Source organism: Vanessa tameamea, chromosome 29, assembly GCF_037043105.1.
Source record: "Vanessa tameamea isolate UH-Manoa-2023 chromosome 29, ilVanTame1 primary haplotype, whole genome shotgun sequence".
NCBI lineage: Eukaryota > Metazoa > Arthropoda > Insecta > Lepidoptera > Nymphalidae > Vanessa > Vanessa tameamea.
The window spans coordinates 2,546,915-2,570,617 of NC_087337.1; the positions used below are offsets into that span (position 1 = coordinate 2,546,915).

Genomic DNA, 23,703 nt, shown 5'->3' on the forward strand with positions numbered 1-23,703 from the left:
ATTCGATCAACACACGCCTTTAAAGAAAGCCATCGAGTTTGAGCTGGCGCCAAAATTTTATGGATTTCTACATGGCAAAACTCTTGAAATTCTTGAAATTTAAGTTGACGGTGCGAACTTCGGCTGAAGTGAGCTCCAACGGAACGTAAAAAATCTTCAACGTTTCGCGGTAATTTGAGGCAAGCTTTGGATGAAGATAGATGTGTCATATGACAGGAGCATTTAATGAGAGCAATGTAAGGTAAGTCCTTCTTGAAAAGAAAATACAGAGCAATGTTCGCCGACCATTACGTTTGTAGTGTCTGAAGAGAATCCAACCATATTTTCAATGGGTATGTTCTTGTTTTGAAGCATTTGCTTTAAACAGTCGTACAATCCAGATGCAGTCCCTGATGATATTTCAACCATGTCCAGGAATAAATGTTCTACTTTATTCGTTTCCTGATTATACAGAATAGCGGTAAAACAGCATTGGTTTTTACTGCTCTGATCCGTGGTTTCATCCATTATTAAAGAAAAAAAGTTTCCTTGTGTCCTTAATTTTTTATTAACATCCTCTATACATGTGTTACCTATAACATTCTTTACAATAGCTGTGGCTTTGGTTCTGTGTAAATTAATATTTATTGCTATGGCTGAATCGAAAAAAAAATGCTTTTGCACAATGGGCCTAAGGTATCCATAAACGATAAAGGAATATTATGTTCAGCTAAAGCACCAACAAGCTTTAACTCAGCTGTCCTTACTTTTTCGTCTAAAGCTGTCGCTGGTAAGAAAGTAGAGATTTTCGGAAGTTGTTTGCTTTCCAGTGTTTTTTTTGTGGCGGTCCGAGTTCTGGTGACGAATCAAGTCGCTTTTATGTGCTATAATTGACACCGAACAAAGAACGCAGTTTGCCAACTCATGTCCATCTTTCATCTTCGAATCTTTTTGTAACCAGCTTGAGAAATCTGGTTCTTCGAGACAAAGAGGGTTAAATTTATTTAAGCGTTTTACCTTTTTCTTTGGTGGATAATTCGACTCACTTGAATCGCTTCTAGCCAAGGTCGCTGGAATTGGATTGGTATTTGCTTCTACACCAGAAGTTGTAGGCTCCGTTGTCTCTTCCACGGGTACTATTTTGCGCTCGACCTTAGAAAGTAAAAATTAACTGTAAAAATAGATGATATTAGTTATAAAAAATAGCTGATTTATTACATTGACATTTTCTTAAAATATTATTTTTGATATTTTTTACAGTTAAATTAATAACCATAGTTTATAACGCTTTTGTGCACATCAATCACAATACTAAGCACACTTTGTTGAGGCAGTGCTATGATAAAATGAGAAAACTCTTTAATAAACAAACATACATATATAGACGTAGTTAACAAATACACATTAACTGTAGTGCCTCTGTAAACAAGGCTTTTAATAGGCTTATATAAATATTTTTTATTAATTACTTACCTTAGGATCATCAGATTCCTTTTTATCTCGGCCTTTTAACAACAATTTATCCATAATGGGCATGATGTCAGACTTTGAAAAACTACACTACCATGTTATTACGTTATTACTTTATACAAAAAATAAAGTTTATTAGGAAAAAATGATCTTTTAAAAATAAATTTTATATTAAAAACGCTAGAATACTAATGGCGTCGGTCTATGACGTCACGCTTTCGTAAACATTTGACAGTTCGTTAAATGTTTATTTAGATCCGTACATAATTTAATTTATTTCATACGAAAATTATGAATTCTAATGTGTATCGATGGTGTGCGGTTCCTCAATGTAAAAATACATCTATAAAAACTCCGAAGAAGTTATTTATTAATGTACCTTTGAAGAAAAAAGTTAGAAATATGTGGCTAAATCTTGCACGACGAGACCCAACAGCTATATCTTCAAGTTCTGTACTTTATTTTTGCGAAGACCATTTCGACGTAAGTTTTTCTCTTATTTACTATATAATAATTAAGTTAACTTGAGATCATTAGAGAAAATTATCAATAATATTGGCGATCACGTTTCAGGTTATGTTCCATTCCTTTATTACTACTGCGATACTCTATGTATATTAGAACTTACCTAAAACTTTTATTCTTGTTTCAGTTACCAAACGATATGGAAAATTATATTCAGTATCTTGTGATGGGTTCAGTTTCGCAAATGCGCATGAAGTCAGTGTGTATGCCCACAAGATTTGAATGCCAATCGGACAGAAGAAAACGAACTTCTAATACTACAGTGCGACCCTATATTCTTAAAAAACAAAGAAGGATACTAATTGAAGAAAGTGAAAAAGAGAAAAGTACACCTACAAAACATTTAGAACCTGCAAGCATTTCATGAGAAAGTTCAGGTACTCACCAACACTATAATGTCAGCGAATAAGTTTCTGTTTTATTGGGTTAAAGTGTATATTGATTGAATCTGCCTATTACTTTTGTCAATAACAGAGAACATAAAACAATCCTATTATAACAAAGTTTGTTACAAAATTTTTGTAGAACTATACATACATAAGGCACTGGTTTATATATATTTTTTAATTAATTATTTTTATATTTTAGTTTTGCACACAATTGAAGAAAATCAAGAAGGGCTTACTACCTATCGAAAATCAGTTGATAAATCTGTACAAGTACATATAACACGTAAATTTAGAAGCAAAGCTTTCCAGACCAAAATTAAGCTAGTAAGCCAGTTAACATCACCCTTGAAACCCTATTCCTGCTCAATCACTACATCTCCATTTGTGTAAAACCATGCTGTGGTAAACCAGTGATATCAAGCAGTGGTGTCAAGCATGTTATCAAGAAAAAAAATGTGTATAGAAGATCAATCTGACAGTGATATTTCATATGCACCATCTGTGAGTCAGTGAGAAACATCACCATCAATACAATCTCTTATAATGAAATCAACATCAGACTGCAGTGAATTAACTGAGGAGACAAAAAAAGAAGAATGATTAAACATTCTCAAATATACAATACTTAAGATAATGAAAAACCCAAGGTCTTACTTAGGTCTTCCAAAAGCTGTTGTTATTTATTAATAATAATAACCATTTACTGCTTTGTTTAAAAAAAATAAGATTAAATAATCCATTTAGAGAGCTTGCTGATGATTTTGCAATGACCACTACATATGCAAGCAAAATATTTTTTAAAAGTAAACCAGTGATAGCCAGTGTAATGTGACCCTTTATTGTCAAATTAAACAAAGATTTGATAAAATGTACTTTGCGCATGGCTTTCAGACATAAATTTTATCACACAAGTTGTATAATAGACTGTTTTGAAATTGAAGTGCAAAAGCCTTCAAAAAGTGTCAATCAAGCTCTATCATGGTCAGAATACAAAAAGGCTAATACCGTTAAATATCTAGTGTCTTGTATACCAAATGGTTTAGTAAACTATGTTTCACCAGGCTATGGAGGAAGAGTAACATACATGTGTCTGTTTGGTCAAGACTTGTGATTTTATCAACTGTTTAGAACCTGATATGTGTGTGATGGCTGACAGAGAGTTCAAGCATGTAGAACAATACTTACGTAAGAAGAGAGTACAACTTGTACGGCCCCCAAGTGTTGTCGCTGGAGCCAAGTTATCTAAAAGTGAAGTAAAGGAAACAGCAGATAGCTAGTTTGATTCATGTTGAGAGGTTAATTAGACGTTTAAGAGAATTTAATATGTTAAAGCCCCATGCATGTCTAAACACAAATTTTGTAAAAGTACTTGATGATGTTGTTGTAACTGCATGTGCTTTTATAAATTTGCAAGACTCTCTAGTTAAATAAAACTACAAAAATTATCATTTGTGCATTTTATTTTTAATAAAGATTACAATATACTTTGGTACAATATTGGATATATTTTTTCTTTCCACAGACCCGCTAAAAGTTTAAGGAAATCAGACATATATGTGTCATCAAACATCACACTTATAATTTCCACATTTTTATTTATGCTGAAGTTACTGTCAGCTATACAAAAGTAACCCTTTTGTAGCCCTGTCAAATACATTTGCATCTGTATCTGTGCATTACATTTTTCAGTTGGTTTGCCATTGTTGACATAATTTTTATATGTCTTCACACTTGTGGGGCACTTGATCTCAATGACAGCATCCTCACAGATCCCATCCGGTGATCCTGCTATCATTGGGTACTCTTGAGACAGCATGAGTCCACACTTTCAAATTTTTATGCCAAGTTTAATGCTGACAGTTTTTCGCACTTCACTCTCCAGTAGTCTACCACGTTTCATGGCTGGTGTGTCTGGTATACTGCCTCCCATTATTAAAGCTATTAGACTTCCGTCATTCTTTTTACACCGACTGAATTCAAATGCTTTTGATGCTGTGATTCGACCATATCTCAATTCAAACCAAAGGCTGTTTTGGTGCTGTTCTCTGGTCTCTTCCTCTATTTGAGCAAGTTTGATTAGACAGCACAATCTTTTCTAAGAATGTCTCATAGGATTGTTCCTTATATTTATTATAATCGGAATTCAGCGGAGCAGAAGTCATTATTTGATGCAAAAAATCCGCCCATCCTTGTTCCATTGCTAACGTTTCTTTGCTGTACTTTTTTTAAACTGAGATAATAGTATTTAACAACGCAATATCACATAAACGGTGACGTTAATATCGAAACGAGTAAACACAAGGTAAGTTCGAACGATATAAAAATCAAATCAAAACAATATTACAAAAGCGTGACGTCACGCGATTCTGATTGGTGTTTGACCTAATATGGCGGATTCTTGTTTTGTATTTTTATTAAAATAAATAGAATCACACATGTAATTTAAAAGTAAATGATTTACTTAGAGTCTCTCTATACTATATTGTTATTTAAAATTATAATTTCAGTGATTCTTAGGTACTGTCATCATGCCTATTGCTTCGGTTAGTTTCAGTTACCGATATTAGATTGTTTAGTAATTGTAAAAGAAAAAAATACTAATTTTGTCATAATTATCCAATATAAAGCAATATTCAAAACTTTCTTTTGTTAATTTAAGCTCTATTTTAAAATGTTTAGCGTTATTGGTAGCAATTAAAACTTTATGTTACTAAAGATGATGTATTTTTTTTCAATTGACAATTCGTGTGACGTTACGCTCCTAAAATTACAAAATTATTCGAGTTTACCAAAATTTCTTGATAATAAGTATTGGATCAAATGGATTTGCTGTGGTCAAAAGAAAGGTTGCAAAAGATTTTTAGTAAAGTAAGTAATTTAAATTATAATTTTATCATATTATTACAAAATTCCTGTAAATATTATACTTTTACGTTCGACGTTTTTGTCAGTATAGTTTGTATATATAATTTTAAAATATGTAAGCGATTATTATAATTGCTCAATTAACTTTGATTTAACACATGAAAAGATTGAATTAAAAATGCATAATTTTTTATTTAAGTAATTTTAAAGAAAATATATATATTTTTTTTACAAAACTAACTTCACTATTCTAATACAACCATTATAAAAATATTTTAGGATTCTATTCAACTAACCACAGCGCATGCGTCAGGCGATGCCCGCATTCCAATACGTTGCTGTCATCTATGTGGAGGAGATGTTAATTTACACTGCTTTTGTGACACTTACGTGTGGGAAGGGGTGGAAGGGCGTTATGATCAACTATTGTATGACTGCTTTGGAGTTCGGGTACATAATTATTAAATGACTATAAATTTTGTTATAACGAAATAAAAAATATATCGAGCTATGCCATAGTTCATTTTTATTAGGAGTTATTTAAATATTCCAATAGAAGGGCTATTGAAACAACTTTTAAACCAAGTCTTGTTTCACTTTTGACCGTAAAATAGAAAGTAAAATATTAGGATATTTTTGCTGCAATTTACGCTAGAGAGGTTCTAAGCCTATGTATATTCAAAATATTTGCGCAAATTTGTCAAAGTTAAAATTGAAATTTTAAGGACAATGATTTACCAATGACAATTTTCTAGTATTTACTGATTTGACATCACCATCGTGGTCGTCCTGTTTGGCCTAGGTTAAGCCGGAAACGGGCCTCGAGGTCCTTGCCTGGGCGTATCCTAAACGGTAGCCCAGTAGTAATTTTGACCCAGTGGGTCAGGGTCTAATTGGCCCAGTGGTGTTGATTTGACATATTCCTAAAAATATGGTCGTTTCAGGTTCTTCAAACAGATGACATGATATGCGAGCGCTGTATACGTCAACTTCGTAATACTCAGCGTTTTCGAGCCCTCGTGCAAGCCGCCTTTGCAAAACCGCCCAGTGAATGTCAGTATTGAAGTTTACAAACTTAACAAATGCCTTTATATATGAGTTGCTCTAATGACTTACCATCAAATCGCCCATTTAATCGACTACCGTTCTTCAATCACTGAATGATTCAGTTTAATAATTGTATTTACATGATTTCATTATAGTTTCAACGAATCAATCACACCTGGGCATCGGCGAAGGCTTTGCGCGTCCAAAAAATAGGAACGTACCGAAATCTCCAATCGTGGAATTGTACAAAAAGTTGACTAAGAGTACCATGGTAAATCCGCCGAAGAAGCGAAAGTTAATTGAACGTAAATCGATTATGAACTCTAATGTTCAAGTCAAAAGGATGAATATCGCATGTACTGTGTGTAAACAGAGGTACCCAATGTTGGTACCATTTGAAGGGTGGAAAAAGTTCATATGCTCACGATGTAAGAAGAATTGCGAGCCGCGTAGAATATTTTGTAGGAAGTGTAATACGATGGTTCCTACGAATACGATGCGAGAACATCTTGAACTGCACGTGAAATCTGACTTAAAATCGAAGAACAGGCAAGAATTTCCTAGATCACTTAAGTAGAAATTAATCTTTTAGATAGATTGACGTTGATCTGATCTCCAATTTTACGAACAAATTGACAGTTCGTCGCAATCGAATCGTTACCGTTAAACCGAGTACAAATGCAACGATCCAGTTGCGATCAAAGTTGGATCGGCATAGAATCGTCAACGTATCGGTAGAATTGACCCCTGATTGTGATCATTAGACTTCGACACTGTTGGATCAGTCAACATTAATGCTGCCACATGTAATTTTTCATGGAGGTTTTTATATTATCTATTCTGAACTCAACTGACTGTTGCCATAACTTATTTAACTGATCGCCGTGACAGTTGGTATTCATTTAAGCACCGGTAGGACGTCGTGCTCAATGAATAAAGCTCCTTACTGGGGAAAAACAAGTTAGTCAAGTGCAAAATTCTAACTACCGGATAAGTTTGTTCTTTCGTTTTAAGGAATATAAATGATCATTAGTTCTGCCTGGGTAGAGGACATTTTCTTCATTTATTTTAACAATACCTACCAAAAAATCGGCTTTATGACTTATTCCAGTTTGACTTAGTAATTTTATAAAACCGAAAGTGTGTGTCTGGTAGTCAGTTGTTCACGGCGCAACTTGGCTTGGATAGTCGTGATGTATTTAGTTAGAGTCAGTTTCTCGGCATTCGTAACATTTTTTTTTTTTTAAAATGCACCGGTATACCGTAACATAGTTTATAGGTTATATTTTTAAATGGAGAAGTATGTAATAAAAGCTTTTTAATTGAAAATATTACGATTCGAGTCAGTCATTTATCCAATCGAGTAAAGAAAATCCAATCCGAATGTTTACTTTTTCTTTTGTTTGTCAAAGATTTTTAATAATTTTTCATTGTTTTAGGCTCAGCAATTTTCCAAAAAGTTCTTCACAAACAATGAAAAAAGAAATCTTTGTGAAACCGAAATATCAATGCAGCCAATGTACAAAAAAATACACAATGGCTCAAAACTTGGCCAAGCACGTTAGCAGTGTGCATAAAAACAGCTTACATTGTCTATGTGCAGTCTGCGGCAAAGATTTGAAGACGAAGGAGCTATTAGAGAGACATATGCGAACACACACCGGCCAGCCGATATACCGCTGTGATGTGTGTATGCGAATATTTAAAGGGAAAAGATTATTTCAGACACATTATTTGACGCATGGCAAGTAAAAGTGAAGAGTTTTGTCGGTTGTCTATGGCGTTAAGCTTGGGATGCGCAAAATGTACAATTATAGATTAAAAGCAGAGATATAAATACTCCTTTCAACCGCTCTGCTTTTTGATTCTATATTTTAGCGCACTCTGTGATTGTCTTGGAAGGAAAGTTTCTTACTGAAAATTTTGATATTGTTTTGTAATATCTGTAAGTTTATTTGCGAACATTATTTATTATTTGTTTTTATTAACACGTTTATATTTTTGTTTATTAAAGCCCTATTGCTTATTTTTTTTATTTAGATTACGTTTTATTGCTCCTCGAATACAGCAGCTCGAAGTTTGTAAGTTGACCGTGCTTAAATACTTGTGCTTAAGAAAGCGAGTAAAACAATGGGGTGCAAACATGGGGAATGTAAGGGACTACATGAATGTAGTCCCTTACATTTATAGAGTGCTCCCCCCCTAGAGTGCTCCCCCATAGAGTGCTCCCTCCATAGAGTGCTCACGCCATAGAGTGCCCCCCCATAGAGTGCTCCTACCTATAGAGTGCTCCCCCAGCTAGAGTGCTCACGCCATAGAGTGCCCCCCCATAGAGTGCTCCTACCTATAGAGTGCTCCCCCAGCTAGAGTGCTCTTGTGTTTGTGCACATAAATAGGCACTATGATATTCCTCCTGTAATGTTTTAAGTTGTTCATTGAAGATGGCCGTTATGGCCTTTTTTTGGAAATTAATGAAACGTCATCAAAATATAATTATTTTATTATGGTTGATTAAAATTGTACTAATGGACACAATCTCTTAGTAAATTCAACAGACTATTAAAATAACCTCCTCTTTCAGCGAGTTTATGAGTGAGGTAGTTAATCCAATCAGATTACGAGTCCTGCCGTCCGTGACATTGGAATTGCTTCCGCCCTTCCGTTATTAACAACCATATCATTGGTATATTTATTTGCCTTCGAGACATGCATGTTTCTTGGTGCTTCTGCTTGATGTCGTCATAATTTGGGCTTTGTCATTTCGCTATGCTTTGGTGTTGCAAGTCACACTTAATAATAAGTTTGTGTTACGATAAACAATCCTATCGTTTTCCTCAACAACATCGGAATTGACGATCGACTATACTGCATTCCAACCATAACAGGAGAAAAGTCAAATAAACAACATTTGACAGCAAATTGACGCGATATCATTGGTCAAGAGCTCGATTAATCTATGATATTCACTACGGATTTGCGAAAACATTATGTTTTGAACGTCGCAGAAACTGTCATCGGGTAATATTAGAAGTAAAATTGAAGTGGATATAAGTAGTTAAGTGTAATAGTGTTGTATTATAAATAAAGATATATTAACCATAAACTCTTAGTACTGCACAATATAGCTGAGATATTAGCAAATCGTATGAAATATGTAATTCTAAGGTTTGTTTATCTTTATTCCTACTTCGATTGAGATAGGCTGTAGGTGGAGAAGTACTTTTAAATTTAAAGCACTTCCCCGCTTTGTACAGGAATAAGATTGTATACAACATGTAGTACCATAGACAGTTGAACTTAGAATCTATGCTACAATTACTAAAAAATGAGACAATGCATAAAAAATATAAGTTTTACTTGGAAATTCAGAGTCATGTCTATTCATTATAATATTCAAAATTTTTCGAGTTACATTTTGGTTAACTTTTATTTTTTTTGTTTTAAACAAATTTCGAGCATGGTTTCCGTTGTGCGGGGAGCCTTAGTGACGCGACGCAGCTCTTTGTAGTTGACAGCTCCTTCCTCAGTCGAACAATGTCGATTTCAGCCTGCCGTTTACGCTGGAAATGCACTAATGTATTATTCTTAACGTATTCCACAAAATTAAGTATATAAGTATACGATATGCGTAAAGATTGGTTATATACATATATTGGTAAGTTAAGACGTGCGCACTTTATTTAAACTTACCAAACAGTATTTCAAGTATTAATAGAGGCTTTACCAGTATCTGCCGTATCAATTACCCCCGTGGCCCGGGGGCCCCGTATAATTTTTAAATACGAACAAAAAATATTTTTTAAATTGGGTCCATTTAAACTACAAGGACCGTTTCCAAAATATTCAAAGAGTAAACGACTTTTTTCTGTCTACTATTATTCATATGTCAATGAGACAGGCATAAAAAATCCAAGACCATGGTTATGGTGTTCTAATGGTTTAAACAAACGTATTGCCACTTCTGTTTGTTGTTAGCAGATCGTCAAAGCAATCGTACTCCTTTGCATGGGTTAACGGTGTTTCCATTAGAAGCAATTTTACGCAAACTATACTTGATCGTGAGAATGTTTTTTTGTGAGAAATCTTTACCATTCCTAAGGCCCAACAAATTTTTATACCAAGGCACGCAACGCTTCTGGACTTTAGTAAATTAGATATCGTTGAATCTTGTGCAGTTAAAATATTTTTTTAAAGTTACGTTTTTATTGAAGTACTTCAACGTTGCGGAGAAACTAACTGCGGACTGGCCCATTTAAATTACGCGTATTGTTAGTCATTTTCATATTAACCAGACCATTTAGCAAGAGGATTGCACAAATTTAAGTCGAAATTGATTCTCACTGATGTAAAGATTAATTTAAATGAAAATTACAACATTCTATGCTTAAAATGTAAGCAATGTGATGTTTAATTTACCTTTAGTTCGTTCGCGAGTCTAGCTTCAACTTGCGCGACACGTTGCCTCAGCTCAGCAATGTCGCGCATCAACCGCGCGGCAGCCAGCTTGTTGTCAGCCTGTGTTTAATACAAATATGCCATTACTACATGGCAAATATGCCAATATGGCACGAAGACTAGATAAACAACTTCGACCTTGAATTTTCAATGTTCATCTTTGCTAACACTATTGGCATTACTGTCTTTACGATGGGCACACGGGACACATGCCCAGGGCCCCCATCCTGAGAGGGCCCCGAAGAAACAATTTGTTTCACACGTTTATGCTCACGTTGACTGCTATACATTATATTTTCGAAATTGTCATATTTGTAAGAAATAACTAACGTATTTATCAAAAGGCTGGAGACGATAGTCGATATTAAAAGTAGAAACCTATAGACGTGCTCTTCATGATAGAAATAGATATACTATAGCCTTAAGATTGTACAACCAATCAGATTCCTACGAATTTACGAAAATTACCGCACCGATTATTTTAAATTATACTTAAGGCTATAAGCAAATTACTTGTACACGGTAGTAAATATCTACCAAAAGGGCCCCGAATTCAAGGGCCCCGGCATAGCTTGAGACGGCTCTGAATATTGGTGTATTTTATTGTTTAATTCACTAGAAGGACATCGTATCGATCTTGTCAACGGTACGCTTAAAACAATACAATTAACTAAAACTATATAAGATACAAATAAACTATTTTAATATGAATTGACGCGATATAATTGCATGAAGCAAACGAGTATTCTATAGTATTTATAGAGATTTTATTGCCAATATCAGGTTTGCTCATGTCGAGCGGGCTAGCAGGCGTATATTCAAATTATTGTTCACAAATTCAATAGGTTTTTAATTGAACAAATCAAATACATAGTTAATAGCACAGTAGACTTAAATATCGTTTTCGTTAAAATATAATATACACAAACACATATAAACCACTGAATTTATTACAAAAGAATAAAGAAACTGTCGGTAATTAGTGATTCGTCGCATTCGTGGTGCGCGGGAAATCTTGAATGTAACCGTGCATTTAAGCCGGCTAAAACAAGATGGATGAAAAAACAAGATGGCGCACCATGCGCCGTCATATTAATTATTGCTCCATATTTTTAATGTCCTCGAAGTTGCTATTTGAACGTAAAATGGATGTTTGGAACAAGATGGATGAACAAGAATATATCAATGAAGAACTGTTTGTAGTGCAGTAGATATTATTAGATTGCATGGCATGTTTAAATCTAAGGTGTGTTTATTTTAAATCCACCTGTCATTTAGTTTTATTTTCGACCGAGAAATCTAACTTGAAAATTATTATCAAGGAAACTCACAATTCTCGATGGTGCGTTTTTCGCGACGTTACGGCTCACGATGTTCGGAAGTTCCGCCACGGAACAAGGCGTAAATAAATCGGATGATCTCGTTACACCCTGGATCGCCTGAAAATAATAAGTGTTCTTCATCCATATACATTTAAATATATGGAGACCTTGTGGCCACAAAGGAGTGGAGGCCCTAATAATTATTTTACAAAATAAATTTTCCATTTCGTCAATAAGGTTTGTCGATATCTTTGTATCAGCTACTTCTAAAAGAGTAATTAGTAATTATATTATAATTTGACTATACTAGATAACAAAACATACAATATATTAGATTTTAAATTAACATGGTAATTTTTATTACTAACAGTATTTAAAACGGGATATTTACCATGTTTTTTATTTTTATTTGGTGGAGCTCGATATTTCGACATTATCTACGAATGTCTTGTCCACCAAATAAAAATAAAAAACATGGTAAATATCCCGTTTTAAATACAGTTAGTAATACAATATATTACATTAAAATTATTAACATGTCGTTTTGTCTTTTGCTGGGTAAAATGCGTACCTCTATCGGGCCCTGGCTGAGATCTGACCCAAGAATAAATTAGTTGAAACACCTTTTATACTTTAGCGTCTTTCGCAGTGAAAAACCGTGGAGGGCTTAGTATAATAATATAAAAATTTAATTGTCGCTAAAAAATTGTGTGGCCAGGATACTTTCTAGCTAAATCCAGCACTTAAACAGCAATTAGAAAAACTAAAAGTATATTCACTCTTTAATATAAGATAATTTAGTATATAGTTTGGACTGCCATGTTGTCGAGTAGGTGACTAATAAAACTACAGAACCCAAGATCCTGAGCTAAAAGTACTTGTAGTATTATATAAATTGTATTATTAAATACTCTGTACCTGTGCTACAGCAGTCCTTGCGTGTTGCAAGTGATGTGCCTCTTCCTTCTCCAAGTGTCGCTTAAGGTGTTCCATCTCTGTCACGATGCTGAATTTCTCTCTTTCTAATCGTTGATTTGCTTGTTTTAAAGCCTGTTATAGTGATTGTCTTACTGCACATTTAGTGTAAATAATCTGGTTCGAATACTTGACGTAAAATTAGCTAGGTATAGTACGACACAATTTAAATGTAGGAGCGACAAATTAAAAAAAAAACAACCGTCAATATGGCGAATGTTTTTTTGGTTATATGACATTACAAATTATCACGTTTGCGTAAAGATCATTTTCGCATAGGAAAAAAAAAAAGATCGGCGATGTTGAAGGCGTACTTAAATTCGGATGTGATCGGTTTTACGAATTTGGCCGATGCTACATAAAGTTGTGTCGTACTATAGTAAATTTTATGAAAACGACGCGTTTTTTGTCGCGATAGCAATCAAAAAAGTCAAGGTGGCAGGAGTATTTGGCAAGATTGTTAGTATACCATCGACCGTCTAAATATTCTTTCAACCAGCATAAATAATTACGAGCCAACACAATACCTTGCAAAGAGCTTTCTTCTAAAGCTTTCTTCCTATAAAATCTTAAATATCATTTTCCAGATCAAATTTAACTGTGACAAATTTTATACCCCTCCGTCATAAACACACAAAGTTTTTGATTCGCGTATTAATATATATGGACCTTCATTTTCTCTTTCTTCTCGAAGTGACACTCTTCGACCCTTCGTTTCAGCTTCCGTTTCAGCTCCTCCAACATGCTGGATAAAGTTGCTCTGTTCGCTTCAAGGTCAGCTCTTTGTTGCACTATCTGATTGATAGCGGTGAGGAGCTTAATTCCTGAACAAATCACGTCAGTCATTCAAGTTCTACTTGCTTTCAAATATCAACTAAGTCTCTCAAAAGATAAAATAATATTATACTCTTTTCGGGATGTTTTTAACAAAGTAGGAATACTCACTGTTTCGTCACAATAGATTTAAAACAATATTATGTATATTCACAGTAGCATTAATCACTTTGATAAAATCAGTGATAATCATTGTATGTGCACAAGAAGTAAGGATAAGCTTATAATGCCAAGTTTCCGACGCCGAAAAGTCAATAAATCATTCTAGGGGCAAGGTATCCGTTTCTATAATAAAATTTTTAACTTTGTCGTTTCATAAATTCAAATCATTTGTAAAAAATACACCGGTAAAGAAGGCATATAATTCGATATAAGATTATATTGATGATAAAAAAGCGTGGAGTTAATGCTCGTTGACTTCCAGGCAGGAGACATAACATAAATATATAATTGTATTTAACTAACATGACTGTATTTTTAGATGTTGAAAAAGAGTAACTACTGAGTTTCTTGCCGGTTCTTCTCGATAGATTCTACATTCCGAACCGGTGATAGCTTTACCTAATATAGTTTGTTAAATGACAATTCAAAAGTGCTTGTAAAAGCCTACTTGAATAAAGTATATTTTGATTTTGAAAATAGAAGTACAATAATGGTCCATATATAAACTATTATATTGAAGAACAAAGTTGAAGTTCTCGGCTTTTCTCTACTTTAATACCATAATCAAGCGTACTTTATTAGTGTGCCTGTACTTAGTGACCAAGCCTTGGCCACTATTCGTTTTGATGTATTTTCAGTTTTGAAGGTCTATCTAGGTATATAAATAATGAAAGCTAATTCCATATTTTGACATATTTCTTGTGTAAGTACATGTTTATCTTACTTTGCTCGTTGAGGCGATATCGTTGCGCGGCTGGTTGGAATCCATTATCCGGGCTCGGAGCTCCCGAATCCAGGCTGAGGAGCGACTGCGGTGCATATGTAGGATTTGGGTCTGGGGTATCCTGTGTAGGCCAAGAAAAGTAACATCTTAAAATTATATGTAGTGAATTTTTTTTTTTTTAATATGTCGACGTAAACGTATCTTCAAAATTTATTATATTAAATAGCTAACTGGAAGTATATGTGCTACCTGGTGGTAAATGGTCACCACTGTTCATAAACAGTGGTGCTATAAGAAATTTTAAGCGCTGCTTGCATCGCCAATGCGCTTCCAACCTTGGGAACGTCCCTTGCGCCTGTAACGACGCTGACTCAAACAACCTTCAAACCGGAACGCAACGGAATATTTGATAAACGCTTAAGCAGGTAAGTACTACCCACTTACATGGTGCATTGGTGAGCAGTTTTGAGTCGAGATGGCCCAGTGGTTAGAACGCGTGCATCTTAACCAATGATTTCGGGTTCAAACCCAGGCAGGCACCACTGAATTTTCATGCGCTTATTTGTGTTTATAATTAATCTCGTGTTCGGCGGTGAAGGAAAACATCGTGAGGAAACCTGCATGTGACTAAATTCAACGAAATTCTGCCACATTTGTATTCTACCAACCCGCATTGGAGCAGCGTGGTGGAATATGCTCCAAACCTTCTCCTCAAAAGGAGGCCTTAGCCCAGCAGTGGGAAGTTTACAGCCTGCTAATGAGCAGTTTTGACCACTTATCAGAAGGTGGACAGTTTACCAGCCTGCGTACTTTTCTTATCCTATATAGTTGTCCTCGACCCCTCCTCGTTTTAGGGGTTGGTCATCAGGTGCTAGATATAAAAGGTATAGCCTATATTCTTCCTTGGATTTCAAGCTTCCTTGACGCCAACTTTCATAAAATTCCGTTCAGTGGTTTGGCAGGGAGTAACAAATATGTAATATTAATATAGATATAGTTATTGTTTCTGAGAAATAGCTCATGCCCGCTCTAAGACCGGAAAACAACAAAACGTAAAATCGAAATTTAACACAGAGCTTGTTATTAAATTAAATTAAATTATTATCACTTCTTACCATAGATTTAAACTTGGGTAAGTCATCTCCGGAAAACCTGACGCAGTGTATGTTACGAGGCCTTTGGGGTGCAGAGTGGAGTATTTTCAGTGACATCTTCAATCCTTTAAACCTGATTAAAAAAGTTAAAACTATTTTGATAAAACTCAATTCAACACACGTATCATTTGTTTTTTTATGACATTGGTAGGCGGACAAGCAAATGGGCCACCTGATGGTAAGTGGTCACCGCCTATAAACAATGGTGCTGTAAGAAAAATTAACCATTCCTTACATCGCCAATTACCACTAACCTTGGGAGCTAAGATGTTGTGTCCCTTGGGCCTGCAGTTACACTGTCCCATTTACCCTTCATACCGGAACACAATACCGAGTACTTCTACTTGGCGGTAGAATATCTATCTATTGTATATTCCATTGTATATCTATTTAGTTTATTAAATAGTTATTACTATTGAGTTCTTGTTTAGTTACTATTTAGTCTATACACTTATTATTACTGCGGAGACTTACGGAATACCAGTGGCCTTTTCGAGCCTGCAATGTAAGAAGAACGGGGCCCCGTTTACCGTATTATGAAAACGAATGTGAACTGTCGAGCTTTGGAGTCCAACGTTTCGACTTTTCACCTTAGCTACATTGTATGGACAGTGCAGCTCGTGATCTCAGTAAACTCGATGTGGGTTTTTGATAAAGAAAGCAACTAAAATTTAAAATATCGAGACATTTAATTCTCACGAGTACTAAAATTTAGTAAAAAAAGGTGAGCAACATAGGTATGGTCCCATTCCGTTTCAGTCAATGCAGTTTTAAAAGCATGTGCCGAAATTTTGGACACGTTTTCCTTGCGGTTTTTTTTTAATTTTTATTCCAGGGCCCTACTTGAAAAAGTATTTTGAAATTAAAGTATTATCTGTGGCCCGCTGTGCCCCTTATGTCAGGCTTGCGACCGTTTTGTCCTGCATTGGCGTAGCTACGCCCCTGCGGAAAAGTTCCCAATTCTGATTACATATATAGACAATTTTACTACTTTTTACGAATATGATGTATTCCTAACATTTATTAGATAAACTAGGTACTCGTTTAAGCTTTACATGGGTAGAAAATTGGTCTTCACAAAACATTTAAATCGTTATTTAATCGTTCCAGTCGGTAAGATTTGTCCGACCTCATCAAAAATCATCCTCACTTTTCGGAAAACTTACTCATAATTTGACAGAAATATACACATAAATTTCGTGAATAACTTTGAAAATCCGTTTCTGAGTTTACCGCGATACAAAGACGCAACCACACAACTAGCTAGAACAAATAAAACAAAAGCGCGCGAAACTAAATTTAAACGTCATTTTATTTTTTGGCGCGGACATAAGGTCGGTATTGATTCGACTTGTAATTTATTAAAACTGTTCGTTGTTTTATTTTGGATTTTTAAGCTTAACTGAGTAAGTTGTTTACTTCAATATGTATGATTTGGTGATATTTTTGGTTTGTTAGTAAATTGTTTTAAGTATTTTAAATTCTTGGTTTCTTTTTTTAATCTATTTCACTTCTATAAGCAAGATATAGTGATGTGAAGATAGTCGATGAACGAATGAATCAATCGGAACGAAGGCCGAATCTTATATTTATATAAACCTTAATAGTAGAGCAGCTTGCTGGAATAATCTAATCATTACATCTTCGTCATTGTAGAGTTCAATGCAAACTTTGCAACATCAATTTGCAGTCCAAAAATTCCAATTGTGATGTTACCTCGCAAAAAAAATGCAAGAACATTAATAACATAATTATTGTTAATAATGTAATACGAAAATATGATATGACAACGACACGGAAAGTACGTCTGTGTACATTAAAAAAAAACGACTTAATACCTTAACCTTGGAAGGTTTAGCGGCTGTTCTTTAATTCTAATTAAAACAATCTATATTCATAATTTCAGATCTACGATAGACCCGATCGAAACCTATCCACAATGATAGATCGTTAAAAAATAATTATTTTTGAGTCGATAACATATATCCGCAAAATTCGTATAATCGAGATATTTCGATATTAAATCCATGATATTCAATGACATGACAGTTCAACGGGCGGCCATGTTTGACGTTTATGAGTGCATTCGGAAAGTGTGTTCCAAATAATATTTTCGACGGTAGTCAGTACATTTAATTATTTATATTTGATTAGTTTTATTTATTTGACCCGAGAAAAGCTGGGTTTTCATCTAGTATAACAATAAATATATATTTTCTTCTTGATTGATTTTAGTATTACACATAATGCATTTTTTTTTAAAATAACTATAATAAAATATATATATATTTTTTAATTTAATTTTGTGATATTTTAAAACTTTGTGTTATATTGAAATGTCTAATTGTATTTTCTGTTATAATGTTATTAGTTATGTCAATGTTATTGATTATTTTGTAATTTTTATTGAATTTATTATTATTGTTTTTTAATTTAAATATTGATACACTACAATTATTATATTTTGCATGATGTGATAGCCTATAATTAAAAGGACATTTAAGTTATTGTTAATAGTTTTATAATGAAATGAATGTAACAATGTTTTCTTTTGTTGGTTATCCAAATAAAATAAAATAAAAATAAAATAATTAACGGCAAAGTGTAGAGGCAGATTATTATCGTACTTATTACACAGATAAATTACGAATGAAAAAATATATATTTTCTTCCATCAAGTACCTTATGCCGGTGACTTATCAGCCGTCCCTTTTACATCATTATACTTACTAAATACCGTTTAAGGGCGCAAAGGATTGCGAGAACAATGAAAATTATTTGATTGTGATGCAGTATGTTAGTGGTGAACACTGAATTATCAGCATTGCTTGCTCCTCAGAGGTAGAGGAGGCCTTAGCCCAGCAGTGGGGAATTACAGGCTGTTAATGTTGTTATAATTCGTGAACGAAAACATCGTGAGGCATTCTCCATGTGTCGAAATTTATTCTGATACCCTATCCACCAACCTGTATATCTAAGCAGCGTATATAAACAGTAAACTCTCCTTACTGAATTTATTAGTTTTTATATTAAATCGAATCTCACGTAGGTTTTTATTTTCATTTGAAACGACGATATTATAAATTTCGATCACTTACCTAGTCTATACGATGCAAGTTACGCCCTCGGTATGGCAATTTTGCATAGATTTTCGTATATCGAGACAGCAGACGAACATTGTCGTGTATACAGGCTGATTAATTTAAATTTACTGTACAATATTTTTATCAAATTACGAATTGAATTTTAATTGAAATTAGTGATGTTTTGTTTTAAGAATTTAAATACTTTTCTTTAAAATACATGGACAGTACAATACATAGATAGTCCGTAGACGTTTACAGTCTCAGAAGGTGTTCATATAAAAATATACATATATTTTTCATGTTTTTTAAATAGTTATTTAAAAAGATTAAACTAACAAAGCACTTTTGAAAACACACTCAAGTGTCAGACTTCATCTAATCTCTAATCAAAATCAAAATATACTTTATTCAAGTAGGCTTTTACAAGAACTTTTGAACTTTTTCGTCATTTAACAAACTATTTAAAGTAAAGCTACTACCGGTTCGGAATGTAGATTCTTTAGAAGAACCGGCAAGAAACTCAGTAGTTACTCTTTTTTAACATCTAATGAAATGTTAGCACGTTAATACGAAATCATGTATACTTGTGTTAGAAATACTTATTTATGTAGTTACATTTATATTATAATTATATATTTAATAAAGTCATATTTTGTTATTGTATCCGATTTCATAAAAGTGTAATCGATTTCAGAACGTCATTCGTATGGCTTTAAAATATAATACAAGATGTTTTCCCGCGCAAAATGATTATTAAAAAAATAAAAGAGGGGCGCGCGTGGAATGAGAATAGGAGATTTTTGTGAATTGGACATTTAACTTCAGAACTATAAAATTTATAAAATAAAACAAATAATAAATAAATATTCTGTGTACTGGTGTACTTATTACTCGTTTAGTAGTATTTCAGTTTGGTAATACTGATTTATTAATATAGCTGTCATAGAAACTGTTGTGATACGGAACACGTTGTATCTGAGCTCGACTCGTTTTTGACTGTTTCTTTTAGAACACCCTAGTTACGTGAGCTAACGAGTCGTACTTGGTACGGGCGCGTGCATCGTAAAAAATAAAATCATAACCTTTGAATTTCCCAATGATCTGACATTTGTGAATGGTTTCATACGTATCACATGAAATTAAAGCTTAGACATAAATATTTAACGTTTATTTAAAGAAATATATGTAAACCTGACCTTGACCACAGCGGCTATTCACATGGGAGCTATCAAGTCTGTGCAAGTGGACGCACAAACACAATTAAACTCTCTAATATATAACTTATAATTTGACGGCACGGAAAATCACCAAACATAGGAATGTGCTTTCCGAGGCACGAAAACATAGTCTAAACAACTTCAACTTCCAGATTGCTAATGAGAAACCTACCTTTTTAGAGGACCATAGGATTGAACCCAGACCAAGACTTTACAAGATAAGTAACAATCATAGTACAAAATAAAAATTATATATTTACTTTAATAATAAGAAGCCTATAATGTCCTCCGCTAAGTAATGTATGTCAGTTTGAGGAGATGGCTACGAGTTTATTCCTCACCAATCCACTGCGGCACATTATCTATATAAACAATATATATAAACCTTTCCACGAACACTTTCCATCAAATGAGCCTCCTGCCCGTTTGACAACTAGGTATAGCATAAAAAAGATTTATTTCCCTGTCAGACACGACGTGACTTATATAAAAAAAAAAATTATCCGCATGAAAACAGTGGTGTTGTTTTTGAACCCGGATTCTTCGGTTAAGTTATGTGTTTTAACCACTGGACCATTCCGCAGATGAAAACTTGTTATACTAAAATATTGTGTATTTCATACAGAGAATTTCGGTTTTTGATTAAAATTATTCTTCAAAATAAGTAGACTTTCACGTAAAAATTTTAAAACGTTTCATGTAAAAACTCTCGCAGCCGGTAGGATTCGAACCTACGCTCCCAGAGGGAATCTGATTTCGAGTCAGACGCCTTAACCACTCGGCCACGACTGCCATGAGCTGAGGCAATCAAACTCTCCATTAAGTTCAGTATAAGTTCCTAACATTGTAAATAAAATTGCTTTAAAATAGAATTATATATTTTATACGAAATAAAACACGCTCAAGTTCGAACTAGAAATTTTACTTTCATAGCTTAAAATTTTCATTTAAAATAACAACATTAATTAATATTTCTAAGGACACAAGTATCTACACGAGAAAGACATTATAAAACCCACGTCTAATTACAAAGGGCCTGAATTACCTGCATTTTTTCTTCCTAGAAGACCCCTAGGTGTCTGTACAGGTCTATATATAATCAGGCAAAGGCAAAACACCTTAGTACCTTTTTCTGTGGTTTGTTGTGTGTTGTGTTTTATTTTTTTAGCTAGACGATCAATAATCTTGTAAAAATTACATTACATTATATAGTTTCAAAACCGAGTGTTTAGAAATATTCAAGTGGAAAGTAATAAAAAAAGATATACAGGTCCCTTTAGTCTGGTGAGATAAAAGATGTAATAAAACATAAGTTGAAGTTACAACAGGAAACATTTAAAATATAAATTATAAATTAAAAGTAATAAAACCTCCTTTCATAATTTATAAGAAAATTTCCCTTTTCGTTTTACCTAAACACCGAGCGTGTCTTTTTTATACCTACGATGACGTCACCCCAGCCATACAGCTGTTTGAGCAACAAAATTACTTATCGACGGTAGTTAATACCTTTGTTCTCGCTGGAAAAACGCGTTACGCGTTTCCCCCACGTGGAAGAGGGGGAGGGGTATCTGACACTCGCCGGTGCCCTGGATGCCGAGTGCGCCCCGGTACACCGGAATACCCACTAGAAAACTTATTACTAGTACTACCTAGTCTTATCGGCGGGCGCCACGGGTTCGCTTTCGCATGCTCCATTGGCCTTAGAAGAGTTTTATCAGCTTATAACGGCACAATTATACGAACACGGACTAAAGTAATCGCTTGATCGGAAGGCTTCTAGTAACTGTGCTAATTTCAGTAAATACTAATAATTATTATTACAAAGTCCCCTACTCATACAAAGCATACCTTCTGGAACAATCTCCTTTATTACATAAATATATGTTATTAAACTATTTAAATAAAAAAGTTTTTTTTTAAATAAAATTTATTTCAGACTATAACGCATAACACTCTCCGTCTATGACAGTAGTTCGGCAAAGGAAAACTTATTACGTGCGATCACGCGAAGTCAAACACGCACGATTAACAAATAATGCCCATAACATTACTTGTACAATAAGTCATTTTAACGATACTAGTCGTCCGTGTAGCTGTAATGTAGACGCTGGGGGGGCCTACGCCAAAGGGGCGACTTCCACAAAAGATTAGTTGCATGTTTTAGGAATAATAATATTTTAAAGTAATTAAAAAAAAAATCAATGCAATTAATTAATGAAATTGATATTAAATAAAATGGAAATAATATATACTGGATATAATATAATTGGAACATTCTGAACATGTTTTTATTTTATTTTATACTCGTCCGTGTGTGTAGGGGGAGCTGGTGTAGCCGCAGAGTTTATGTCGCTAGCCTGTACCTCTGCCAATCCCGAGGTCTCGGGTTTAAACCTAGAGTTAGGCTATTACAAAAGCATTAGGTTTTTCCGATGAAATCCTCACTATATCTATTCAGTTACAAAGGGGCGTACTCCAAGTTGGATTATAATCAGCGTGCATTAGTGTTAGTGGGCGACGTTACAAGATGTGTTAGTGTGCGTGAGAGGACTAAGAGCAAAGATTTTATTTGTTACGTTTTTATTTTTAAAACGCTGCCGTGAACGTTGTATATAAACACATTCTGCGGTAAATTTAGTATCAACATTGCATCCGAGCGGAGCCGGGGCTCTAGTTAAAAATATTGGATTATAACAGGAAAGTGTGTATTTGATAACGATAAAATGATCTCAAAAAATTGGAGCAATTTTCCCGTTGACTCAATGTCCGTTAATATTTGGCAAAGTAAATTAAACTAGCGAGGAACACGAACCCGTGGTGGACTCAAGAATCGTGACTAACGGAGTTGAATTGAGCTTCCCGCACTTGCTTTCCCCTTGAAAATAGTGGGGCGAGTCTTATTAATTCACGTTTTCTGGGTCATCGCCTCCTTTAATCTCATTCATCAATTTAATTTTATGCTAAAGATTTTCGGTTATTGTCGTTAGAACTTAGTCTCAGGTCATAATAGCAAATTAAACATAAACATAATCAGCCTGTAAATTTCCCACTGCTGGGCTAAGGCCTCCACTCCCGTTGAGGAGAAGGTATGGAGCATATTCCACCACGCTGCTCCAATGCGGGTTGGTGGAATACACATGTGGCAGAATTTCGTTGAAATTAGACACATGCAGGTTTCCTCACGATGTTTTCCTTCACCGCCGAGCACGAGATGAATTATAAACACAAATTAAGCACATGAAATTTCAGTGGTGCCTGCCTGGGTTTGAACCCGAAATCATCGGTTAAGATGCACGCGTTCTAACCACTGGGCCATCTCGGCAAATTAAATTATTTTAATTGTTTTATTTAAACTAATCTGACATTCAATAAGGTCCTACATAAAATGTTGTAAAAGCAAGAATATAAAAAAAATTAAAGTCTTTTTCGACCTTGCGTACACAGAACTCATTAAATTTTTGTTGGTAGGGTTTTATACTAGCCCGTCTGGATAGCT

The 23,703-nt window shown here is 34.3% G+C and overlaps 2 protein-coding genes, 1 non-coding gene and 2 pseudogenes across 3 annotated transcripts; 2 read left to right on the top strand and 3 right to left on the bottom strand.

The window, feature by feature from the left end:
* The first annotated feature begins 1,698 nt into the window (after positions 1-1,698).
* Positions 1,699-3,794, top strand: LOC135194439 (uncharacterized; annotated as a pseudogene).
* On the bottom strand, positions 3,673-4,561 carry LOC135194278 (uncharacterized; annotated as a pseudogene).
* A 543-nt stretch (positions 4,562-5,104) lies between these two features.
* Positions 5,105-6,852, top strand: LOC113395261 (uncharacterized). The gene is made up of 4 exons (XM_064219590.1): positions 5,105-5,231; positions 5,508-5,678; positions 6,173-6,281; positions 6,431-6,852. The coding sequence occupies exons 1-4, from the start codon at positions 5,184-5,186 to the stop codon at positions 6,850-6,852; spliced, it is 750 nt and encodes a 249-aa protein (XP_064075660.1). The 5' UTR covers positions 5,105-5,183.
* Positions 6,853-9,694: 2,842 nt separating this feature from the next.
* On the bottom strand, positions 9,695-15,970 carry LOC113395262 (tropomyosin-like). The gene is made up of 7 exons (XM_026632830.2): positions 15,863-15,970; positions 14,748-14,868; positions 13,697-13,851; positions 12,971-13,102; positions 12,062-12,169; positions 10,692-10,790; positions 9,695-9,835 (listed from the first exon to the last, which is right to left on the bottom strand). Exons 1-7 carry the CDS (start codon positions 15,956-15,958, stop codon positions 9,716-9,718), a joined length of 831 nt encoding a protein of 276 aa, XP_026488615.2. The 5' UTR covers positions 15,959-15,970; the 3' UTR covers positions 9,695-9,715.
* Positions 15,971-20,914: 4,944 nt separating this feature from the next.
* On the bottom strand, positions 20,915-20,996 carry Trnas-cga (transfer RNA serine (anticodon CGA)). The gene has a single exon. It is a non-coding gene; the product is annotated as a tRNA-Ser (tRNA).
* Between the last annotated feature and the right edge of the window lie 2,707 nt (positions 20,997-23,703).